At 36.5% G+C, this 12,312-nt stretch overlaps 1 protein-coding gene across 1 annotated transcript in view; it reads right to left on the minus strand.

Moving 5' to 3' along the window:
• The window catches only part of LOC102807797 (large ribosomal subunit protein eL20-like), a 45,436-nt gene that overhangs the window by 12,027 nt on the left and 21,097 nt on the right, over positions 1-12,312 (minus strand). The window contains exon 3 of the mRNA XM_085496673.1: positions 1,021-1,150. Coding sequence (XP_085352799.1) covers positions 1,021-1,150 — 130 coding nt within the window. The remainder of the gene's footprint in view (positions 1-1,020; positions 1,151-12,312) is intronic.

The raw sequence follows: 12,312 nt of genomic DNA on the forward strand, positions 1-12,312 counted from the left end.
ACCTGACCCAAATATTTAAATTAGCTATTTGTGAGAATTGAAAATAATCTGGACTTGTACCAATCAGAAAATGCCTTGTATCTGGCCTGGGCTTTCATAAATGATTTCGTCTCTCCGATTGGTCACAGGAAATTATTTTTAATACTTTCATGCTTGCTTTGCAAGTATGTCTTCTCCTGTCGCTGCTGGTCAGATCAATTCTATCCGAAACCATTTTATATCGTCACCAAATCAACCACCACGCCAGCCACGCAAGTTATTCCCAGTTTCAAAAAAAAAGTTCGAGTTTGCTGTACCAAACATTTGTACAACGGAAGTACAAGTGATTTGAATGTTAGGTCAGACACTGAGAGTGCTACAAAATCCGACTTCAGGCATCGCTACGCATTGTCAGTGAAACGAGACTTCAGGCATCGCTACACATTGTCGGTGAAACGTCAAATCGTCGTGTACGCTAAGCAGCACGGTCAGTGAGCAGCCGTTCTTATTTATTTGACAGTTGTTATTCCTATAACAGTATTTTTACAGAATAAATAAATATCAATGATACATTTAATGATTACTTGTCTGTTTTGGTTGTGTGTGTGTTTGCCTATCCCCTTCCCTATTTCACAATGAAAAAGTTTGATCACCCTGGTTGAAGAGCCACTGGCTACAAAGTTGTCAAAATGTTACCTCAAATAAGCACCACCCAGAAATCAAAGTGTTACAAAGTGGCTCTTATTTGAGGGTTTTTACGGTATTCATAAAACGGCAGTTGTAGTCTTTTCTTCTAGCGTTTTAAAACACTAATTTAAGCAACGTTACTTTGCAATTTCGATCTTTTGTAAGCCTGGGATGATGTATCAAGGTCTAAAGTAACCATTTTATCATTTTTTTAAAAATCAAAAAAAAAGTGAAAATTTTCTTTTTTGCTACCTTAAGATTGTTATAAATGCATAATTGTAATATAAAAAGTCCATTGTACCATCATATTTCTGTACTCCCTTGGATTAGGTCAATAATCTATGAATTACTTACAACACTGGGTAATGGCACTGGCTACAGTCATATCTCTATACTCCCTGTACATATTATGAGTACCACTTCGAGAATCATAGCGTAGCCACACACCAAAGTTTTTCACCTTCAATGGGGTCTTATCATACATCTGGAAATATAAGCACATGAGAGAGACTACCATGAAAACTATTAATTTCAAACAGACATTTGAAATGAAATGATCTAGTATCGACTGGTTTAGCACGAATGTCACACACATTATGATGTAGCTTTGTAGACAATGTACATATCTGGACAAAAAATTATGTTATGATAACCAAAATACTTGTATTATCAGATCAAGATGCATTTAATAAATCAACATTAAGTAACTGGGAGCTTCATTGACTATACACAAATTAGGACACCGCGTCAAGTAGTTATCCATTAAAACATGCCAGTTATTACTGCATAATGATAAATACTGGCAATGAACGTTCAACAACAAACATGTTACTGAAGACAATCTCAACCTGTTGATGTTTTTTATCCCCATTGACAGAAGAAATATTACAATTGATTATATATATATATATATTGTTTTAAAGCATTAGTTATATTGCCACATGTGTGCAGCTTGAATTCACTTTCAGGGAAGTACACGCTGAGGCGATTGTGAAATTGTAGTTTTGTAATACATTTTGTAACTGATGTAACTGACTTAAACACAGACTAATTTAGATTATATTCTCCAATACCAAAGCAACTTCACCCCTCTACAACCTGTCAATGGACAAACTGCTCAAAATCAAATAGCATTATGTAAACAATGTATGACTGGACTTTACCAAGGATGAAAGTTTTATTTCTCTGAATATTACTATGTTGTTTTACCAGGATTACCAATCAGTTTAGTCACATTGCAAACAGTGACAAGGTTATTATGAAGCAGTTTTAACTTTAATCTTGCATTGGGACACTGTTATGCTTATGAATACATGTTTTGACGCACAAGTCAGTAGTGAATTATCTATGTTGAATAGAAAATTGAGTTATCATGAAACATAATGGCTTGTTGGAGTAATTTCTGAATCATTTATCTGCAAATTATTGTAATTAAGTTCAATAATATTGTGACTTGTACATTGTTTCAAAATACAGATTCTGAAGTGAGACATCAACACGAGTGCAAATGTGGTAGAAACCACCACAGTGTATTCTTTTGTTTCAATTTTTATATTAATCCAGTTAGAGACTTTCCCACTAATTTTCTTACATGGCCAGAAATTTATTGATGTATATCAAGGGCAGACTGCAAGTTCTGCATTACTCTTAAAATTTGTGTTATATCACGTTGTAAGTCTTGGGTTTGCCAACGGGCTTTTCATTATTAATAAATCCTGAGTTTATTGCAAGTCGTTCTAGTTTGGTGATTGGTGCTGGTTGTCTAACAATTTTGCATACTAATTTTCTTTATTTTGCCCATAATCGCAACGTATTGTCCCCCGGGGGTTTTCTAGAAAAAAACTCCAAGAGAGCATTGCAATTCAGCAGCGCCACCAAGTGGAGGAGATAGGGTTCTCCCTACCAGGGTGTGGCGTTTTTGATAATTGTAAGTTACAAGTCATGAATGACACTGCCTTCGCTAGTTGTCATTCTAAAGTTGCATGGACATAAATTGGCAAACGTGATTTCTATGGCATTTTCAAGTTTATAGCACTCTCCATCCAGGTCAGCATTATTCTCAGCAAGGAAACCAGATAGCACCAAACCAGTACAACAGGTAAAATGACAAGGAAGTATACAAATCAGATCTGCAAATATGTCAGTGTTGTGTCTGTTTGGATAAACTAGTTTGTGGCCCTGGATTAGTTTCAATATCTCTAAAAAGGACAAGATTACTTCTCATATGACAATGATACAAATAAAGTGCAAAAATCCAGAAAAATATTATCAAGTTTTTATTATCATACATTAATATTAACAAATCGTGTGAAATTTTATGTACAGAGAAACACATATTTATGCTTTGGTTGACAGAACTTCTCAAAGTAAAAAGCAGAGGACACGCAGTGAATAGTACCGGTATGTTTTTGTAATACATGCAGTTCCAGTGGCTTTGCTTTCTGAGAAAAATAAATCTGGCTATGCACCTGAAAAAAAAATAAAAAAAAGAACATTTAGTCCAAAGTAAGCAGAGGTTGCAGCATATGTGCTCCCATTGGCTGTTAGATTTAATTAAAAAAGATATTTGAGTCTTTTTAGTACGAAAAAATATTACTTAATAAATTTATACCAGCCAGAAAGAAATTGCAGTTCACACTGTACTATTTTTAAACATGTTCTACCAAAGTCTAGGATGAACTAATTCAACAGTCTGTTTCCACTCCATAAAGTTGTCAAATTAATATATCAAAAGAAATAAAAAAAAACTATCGAGAAAAATACAAAAAAATACATTTAATATAAAAGCAGATAGAAGTGCATAAAAAACTAATCAGCAGAGGTAGTGATCATATAATCAAATTTCCTTTGAACTGGATTGCATTGTCTCAGATTGGCTGCTAATTTGCATACTATTACCATATTGTAGTATTAAAATATAAAAAATAATATCCAAAGTTTTGAAAAAAAAAATATGACTATTAAGTCAACATCATTAAAATTGAGGATTACGTGAATTTGACCCCCTCCCTAATATTGTTTCACATATCCCTTAAAAACATGGCGGCCGTTAAATCCATCTCAATCGAGGTCCGTAATTTATTTTCCTGCTCATAATGGAGATAAATTATGGTAGCTAAACATTGAAATTGCCACCCTGACTTCAGTACCGAAATAAATAGCTGATTGGGAAAATGTGTCTGTTGATAGAGGTTCGATTTACCTATAAACTTCAACACCGCATGGATCATAGAGGTCCCGGTCACGATTGCAGTAACGCACGCGGTTATCATATTTACTTCAAAGGTAATTTAACAGATGATAGATTCATTGATATTTAATTACAGTACTTTTCAATTTCATCATTGCTTTCGGTTGGCCGAACTTGACTTGTGTTTTCTCGATAATTCTAGTCTAATATGTCGTCACGAAACCAACAGCAATCGTACATAACAGAATCACGATCAGCGTGTTCTAAACTTTTACGTTTTTATTATTCCAGTATTTTATATGCCAACCGTTATTCCTAAGCCTCCTAAATGACGAGATAAACTTTCGATTTACACGTTTCATAACCAGTTCTTGAACTAATAGCAGGACTGTTTTTCTGGCAAAGTGTGACACTGTGCGATCACGAGTTTCTCACTAAAGTCAGGACACAAAAGGATAAATCAAAGTTCATAATAAATACCATAAGCACAGTTTCTTACCTTTGAGATAGAATTTAATCTATGTAAGCCTTGTGCAAAGAAAGATACAGTCCCGGAATACAATATCCTCAGACGAAATCGACGGCGATTTCCTTAGCGGTTAGACTGGCGCAGGCGCAATACGGTATGCCAGTTCTCTTGCGAGATGTCGTTAAAACTCGGATTTTTCCGGCAAATTTCGGCACTTGTACTAGTAAAATGTTGAAAATCACAGAAAAACACAATGAAACTTTGGCGAATCAAAAAAATACTTGGCGTGCATATGTATGGCATTGAGAATTACATTTGCACCAACTTTGAAAAAAATTGGACAGAGCATATCAAAGTTATAAGAGGTAAAAGACGACGGACGGACGGACGGACGGACGGACAGAACCCAATCTATAAGCCTTCGGCAGACTTCGTCTGCGAAGGCTAAAAATGGAGCATTCTATGGCTTCCTTGAGGCCAAAATAGTCTATCAGACATACTATCAGACATACTATCAGACAGGTCACAAGACTGTGGCCACATGTGATCCCTGGCCATTCAGAATTTTATGGTTGCCAGATCCTACATCCTCGCATTCAGCCACAAAACGGAAGATGTGGGTGATCTAATACTTATCAGCCTGGAAGGCCCTAGCATGGCCGAATTTGATCCTTCAGGTTCTGTTCCCAGATGGATGCAGGAATCGGTGCGGGCTAGACTATCAAATGTGAAACTGGAGTGGCCTGATAACATCGTACATGCAGTGTTCGACCAGGATAAAAATCAAGACTTTTTGTAACAGAACAGTATCTCTCATTACAGTATGTTATTATTGTAGTTGTATTCGCAAAGATTAGCACAACACATTTTATTTGTTTTACGCATGAAACAATTTTGCTCTTAATTTTTTAGTGCTTAGGAGCATTTTGCTCCTTGCCAAAAAGTTAACTTCCTAGGCTGTATGAATGAATTCTGTCGATAAAAACTTGTATGTGCTGCGAAATGCCCTAAATATTGGGCATAAAACGGGCTGTGAAGCCCATTTCGCCTCTAGAGGGCCAGTCAGATGATGTCATCAGTGAACACTGATAATTGAACCCATTCATGCTAGTACGTCAATCCCATAGAAATGCTACTATGAAAGACCTTGTTAACTGACAACTTAAAAGTTGAAACATGGTGAAATGTGCGTATGAATGACATTACGATTCATGTTATGTTTCTCGAAATCCCAGAAAAAATTCACGTTGCTGTTTGCGAGAAAGCGGCAAAAGAACTAACCTGAAAATGAAGACATGTACAGCGCTCTAGCTATAGTAAATAGTGAGTAAATAAATATTGTTTGAGTTAAAAACTAAATATATTTGAATTTTTGACGACTATTCAACGTTTGTGCAAACCAGAATAAAACATGAGGCCCAGGGGCACCGAAGTCCTTTGGAATTAAGTAGAATTTGGGAAGCAGATATACACGATTTTAACTGGTACTGTTCAAGATTCTGACTATTAATATGTTCAAAATTCAGCAAGTAATCTTCAGATGAATTTAAAGAATCATCTTTGTTACCCAGTACACTGGTAGTTTTAGCACAAGTGCTATCAACTAGCTTTATATTTAGTTCCATTCAATTCATTATCAAGTACATTATCAGGTTCAGTGTCAAGTTTATTATCAGATATATTGCAAACTGAATTATGAGATTTATTCGTAAGGGTTCTACCCTCAATTTTGCCTTTGGGACTGTTTCCTCATTAATTGGGCGACTGTTTTTTTATGAGGGCAGTCTCCTCAGCTTGTTTGGTCAATCTGCATGTTCTCTGAAAAAAAGAAGAAACACAAACAGGTTTAATGAAAGCACCATGTCATTCATACCTACAATGAATTTGTAGCACATAAATTTTGAGGCCTACTAGAATTCGAATAAAAATAATGATTGCACAAATAAAATACTGCAATATTTTTTCACCACGCATTTGTCAACTATCAAAACAATATGTAATTTAGCTATTAAGTTGCATATGCAAATCATCCACACTAGCAACATGACATGCAGATTACATCAAATCTGTTGAGATGTTCATTAGCTAATTTACCTATGCAAATTACTCCCGATAATATGACATGACAATTACATCAATGTATATGCCTACCAAATTTGATCCAAACCTGTTGAGTCATTTAAGAAATAATCCAAATTTAGTAAAAAAACAATATGCTATTGACAATTTACATATGCAAATTAAGCCCAATAGTAATATGGCACACAGATTACATCAATGTACATCTCTATAAAATTTGGTCACAATCTGTCAAGTTGTTTAGGATTTAATCTAATTAGTGAATTATCCCTAATAGTGCATCTATTACAACAATGCATATCCATATCAAAGTTGACTCAAAGGGCAAACATGTCGAATTCTTCAAGAGATAAACCCAATTTAAGAAAAACATGGAAATTAGATAAATTACATATTGTGCATATAAAACAGATTTAACCCAAAAGGTGCGAGGATTGTCCCAAAGCATGTATAATGAAGTAAATAATTATTTCTATTCATGACCGCGGTTACAAGCGTATTTTAGTTTACCCCCACACCCACAAAAACGTATACCGTTACGCCGATCGAGCATGGGTGGCCACATCGGGAGCCACATGCTCTGACTCGCGTGAACAGCGAGGGGTCCAAATTGCGAAATTACAGGATTACTCAGAATTGATATTAACAACATTAATTATCAGAAAAGTATTAACAAAAGTCATTCGATCACAAATATTCATAATTGGACTTTAGAAAAAAATCCACGATAAAACGACACACTATTAAAATGGCAGAGGCAACGATAAATTCACGCTACTTACCAGGAAAGTTGAGCGATAGTGAACTACTTCCGGGTCGCAACCAATCATGTCGAAAAATGACCAATCACGTTTCGTGTACTTCAAGAGTTCAGTGAGTTGACTGTCTTGACCTCACATGCGATGAAAGGTGGCTGGATGGAGGTGTTTTCCGAAAAGAAATAAAATTTCCCCCTGCCTGGCATTACAGCTAAACAAGGTCAGCTTGGACGTTCAGTTGCGAGACGTATAAAAAAAACGCAGCCAGTGAATAAAAATAAAATAAAAATACAAAATAACCGCAATCAGAGGGACCGACCACGCGCATTGGTAATAAATAGAACGCGTTGTGACACAGTCTTACCAGCGTCTTTCGCTCACGCAATATAATAATGCTATTTCCCAACGCACTTATATTTAATACATTGACGGAAAAAAATGTAAATCAGGCTTGTAATTACTAGTAACTCAACTCGAACGCAATATTCATCACTGTAAAAGTGGATAAATTCGAACCAGCCAGCTCATGGCCCGAGACGTCCGGTCGTCTTTGTCGATAACTCGCTAATTCACCACAATCGTGGTGGTAAGCTGTTTAGCCGATTTTTTTTCAGAAGATGGATATTCAATTCATTTTTCGTTTTATCCTCGTCTTTTCGTCTTAACCGTCGCAGTCTGCTTCATTGAATGTTTAGTTTGATAATTGATAAACATTGATTGATTCAGTGTGAGACTGTTGCTTTCACGTTGTGTTTAATAATACAAAGATGATTTGAACTTGTTCCTTCCGTTGCGATCGTATTCAATATATGGAAATAGGATATGTGTGCGTTTGCGTGAGTGAAAGATGCAGGTGAGATTTCTCGTCGCAACGCATTCTATTTATTTCCAACGGCGCCTTTGATTGCGTTTATTTTGTTCTTGCATTCGGGAAATCTATCGCTGGCACCGTTTATTTTGTCATGTCTCACAACTGAATGTCCAAGCTGACTTTGTTTTGGCTGTATTTAATAAAAGTACATTAGTCTTTAAGAGTTTTGGATATCTATCAGCATAATGCTATCATCAACACTCGAGTTCGTTTTTTCTTCAAAATGTTTAATTTGAAAACGACAAGTTGACAACATCGAGTCGCGTTTCGATCGGTTTTTATGATTCACGGGGCCAAGAAAACAATGTTAATACCTACCGATGATGTTGAATAATATTTTTGTGTTTGATTCCATTTATCCAATGACATGATTGACCGCATTACGATTTTGTGTGCTTCGCACAGACCATGGAGCTAAAAAAAATCCATGCACAGACCACCCACCTCAGGCGAAGCGAACCGTGACGGTACTTTCAGTGTAGCCATGTGCAATGTGTACGCCACCCTACAGTTTTTAGCGGCTGGAACAGGCATTTACACAGGGCTGTGCAATGTCATACTGTTAGTAATATTTTCTCAGTTAAACTCTGTAAAAACATGTCAGTACCTTCTGATGATGTTGAATAATATGTTTGCTCTCAGACACAACTGACCGCATTACAATTTCATGTGCATTCGCACAGACCATCCACGCGCAGGCGATGCGACGGTACTCGGTGTAATGTCACACTATCAGTACCGGTTTAATATTTTTTCAGTGGCACGCCGTAAAAACATACTTATCTTCTAAATGCACTCTATGATGCAAGACACCTGGGATACGCGAGGAGTTATTACTAGCATTGTATCGAGGTTAACCTTGAACACACGTTCCTGTACTTTGTGTACCATCGTGATTCGATGAATAGCCGTATGTGGTTCATAGCTCTCTTGTCGCCGCACGTCTTTTTTATTGCTCAACGGTATTAGTCATCCCCAGAGGTGACTGACAAGATACAAAACCATACTACGAACATAAATAAAAATGTAAAAATCAGTTGTCAGTCGTACAAAAGAGCTATGGAACCGCAGCTATGGATATAGCCGCTGGTTGTTGCCTGTCAGTGACCAGTTCGTGCAATAAAACAAGCAGCAAGTGTTCAATTCGTCCAATAACACACACTACTTTATTAAGACAGCGCCCATGTAATCACAAATACACATCACGCATTGTATTCTATCAAAACAATTATTATACTTTAATTTTCATAGCGAAATTTGAGACATCGAATCACACTGCCATATCGTCCAATGGTAGTTTTATGCGTAACTGCGCATGCGTGATAGATTAAATAGTACTAATTTGAATTTATCATTAAACGAATAATTTAAGCGATAAACCATCACAACGTACATGAACACATCAAATAATATACATTCTTTATTATGAAACTACAATTTAATAAGAGAAGTGTGTATCAGAAAAAATAACACAAAATGTTTACTATGCAAATTGTGCCACTCATGATAATTGGACAGAGATTACCTACACTAGAAAAGCCTGATTTTGGAAGGTTTTTGGGCCAAAAAGTAATTTTAAAATGATTCAAGCCAAATAAAAAAAAAATGCCCTGGAGATATTCACACAAGCTATTATAATGCCAAGTTTCAGAAAAATAGACTGAAGGGTTTTTGAGATATCTTTGTCTACAGCACACGGCCTACGGCCTACAGCACACTGCTTACAAATTGTGATAGCATTAGTCAGTTTGACCGTTGGTCCAAAGGACTAAAAAAGGTAGTGTATACATTAGCGATATGACTGAGATATCATGGCAATTGTTTACAATATTGTACCGGCTCTAGTATTGGACACAGATGAAGTTGTTCGCGAATGATACAGAGTGGTATAGATTTGAAGAGCCGTTTCGAATTTATAATAGTTAACACTCGTTGTATATCCCCAAACATTTTGACTATTCCTGTGCCGGTGACCAGAGTTTGGGCAAGCGGTCAGTGTTTTCGGTAAACGAGCGAGAGAAAAAAAAAAAACGGTAAAAATGTGGTCGTTTTCCGGTTGGAAAATACAGTGAGGTCGGAAATTAAGCAATCGTTTAAAAAGTGGGAAGTTGGGCAAAATGAGTACTGTGGTTCAAGTGATATTAGCATATTTCTCATTTAATTTTAACTCGTACAATATTTATTCACTCATTGTTTACTATAGCCAGAGCGCTGTACGTGTCTTCACTTTTAGGTTAGTTCTTCCACCGATTTCTTGCAACCAGCAAAGTGAATTTTTATTTGGGATTTAGAGAAACATAACATGAATCGTTATGGCATTCATAACACAACACCTCTCCATGTTTCAACTTTTAAGTTGTCAGTTAACAAGGTTTTTTCATAGTAGCATTTCTATGGGATTGAAGTACGAGCATGAATGGGTTCAATTATCAGTGTTCACTGATGACGTCATTTGACTGGCCCTCTAGAGGCGAAATGACGCCAGCCCGTTTTATACCCGATATTTAGGGCATTTCGCAGCACATACAAGTTGTTTTTATCGACAGAATTCATTCATAGATCTCAAATTTCATGTTCAGAGTGTCAAAAGCCACACCTCTGCCCCCCTTTAAGATATATAGTTTTGTTTATAGTAATATAGCTGGAATATAACCATGTCAGGAATATGATTTTTTAAGATTAAAATGGTTGACATTTGTATCTGATCATCAAATAAGTCATTGTCAATGACACGTCCCCGTTCCGTTCATATTTGAGTGACATATACATTCAAAGCAGATCATGACCGAAATGCACCTGCATATGTACAACACATTGTGCTAAATCTGAACAAAATCCATCCATGCATGACTGAGATCCGGTTCTGGAATTGTGAAAATACGTGATTTTGATGCATTTTCGGCCTTAAAATGGCCATCATTCCGCTATTGTTAAGCAGATCATGAAACAAATGCACATATCTATTTGTGACATGATGTACCATGTGTGTGAATTTTGAACTTGATCAATCCAGACATGTCTTCGATACGGATCCAGAACTGAATTCTTTAACAAAATGGCCGCCAGTCGGCCATTTCGAACTTGATCCCAAAAAAAAAAGACGTGCATCAAGGTCCTATTATGTTTAATGTATGTACCAAATTTGAACAAAATCCATCCATGCATAACTGAGATACGGGTCCGGAATGGTGAAAATGTGCGATTTCAATGCATTTTTGGCCTTAAAGCGGCCCCCATTTAGCTATCGTTAATGAGATCATGAAACAAATGCACATACGTATTTGTGACATGATGTACCTTGTGTGTGTGAAGTTTGAACTTGATCAATCCAGACATGTCTCGGATACGGATCCAGAACTGAATTCTTTAAAACAAAATGGCCGCCAGTCGGCTATTTCAAACTTGATCCGAAAAAAAAAGACGTGCATCAAGGTCCTATTATGTTTAATGTATGTACCAAATTTGAACAAAATCCATCCATGCATAACTGAGATACGGGTCCGGAATGGTGAAAATGTGCGATTTCAATGCATTTTTGGCCTTAAAGCGGCCCCCATTTAGCTATCGTTAATGAGATCATGAAACAAATGCACATACGTATTTGTGACATGATGTACCTTGTGTGTGTGAAGTTTGAACTTGATCAATCCAGACATGTCTCGGATACGGATCCAGAACTGAATTCTTTAAAACAAAATGGCCGCCAGTCGGCTATTTCAAACTTGATCCGAAAAAAAAATGACGTGCATCAAGGTCCTATTATGTTTAATGTATGTACCAAATTTGAACAAAATCCGTCCATGCATAACTGAGATCCGGGTCCGGAATGGTGAAAATGTGCGATTTTGATGCATTTTCGGCCTTAAAATGGCCTCTATTCGGCTATCGTTAATCGGATCATGAAAAAAATGCATGTGCATATGTCCCATATAATGTGTGATGTATGAGTGAAGTTTGAACTTAATCGTTCCATGCATGTTCGAGATACAGGTGATCACGGACGCACGGACGGACGGACGCACACAGGGCAAAACATAAGTCCCCGTTTTCGGACTGCGTCCGAACGGGGACTAAAAAGTACTTGTTCATCCATATTGAGAGATATTGCTCTGGAACAGCATTCAAAATCAGCCATTTTGAATACATGTATATATATAACATGATGTATAACGAATATATATAATTTGAATATAATCAGTCAAAGCATTTAAGGTAGCGAGAATATTATTTGTGTTGAAAATTACGATTTTCACATTTATTTATTAATTGATGAAATGCA

This window comes from Saccoglossus kowalevskii, chromosome 3 (assembly GCF_978046115.1).
Source record: "Saccoglossus kowalevskii chromosome 3, keSacKowa6.1, whole genome shotgun sequence".
NCBI lineage: Eukaryota > Metazoa > Hemichordata > Enteropneusta > Harrimaniidae > Saccoglossus > Saccoglossus kowalevskii.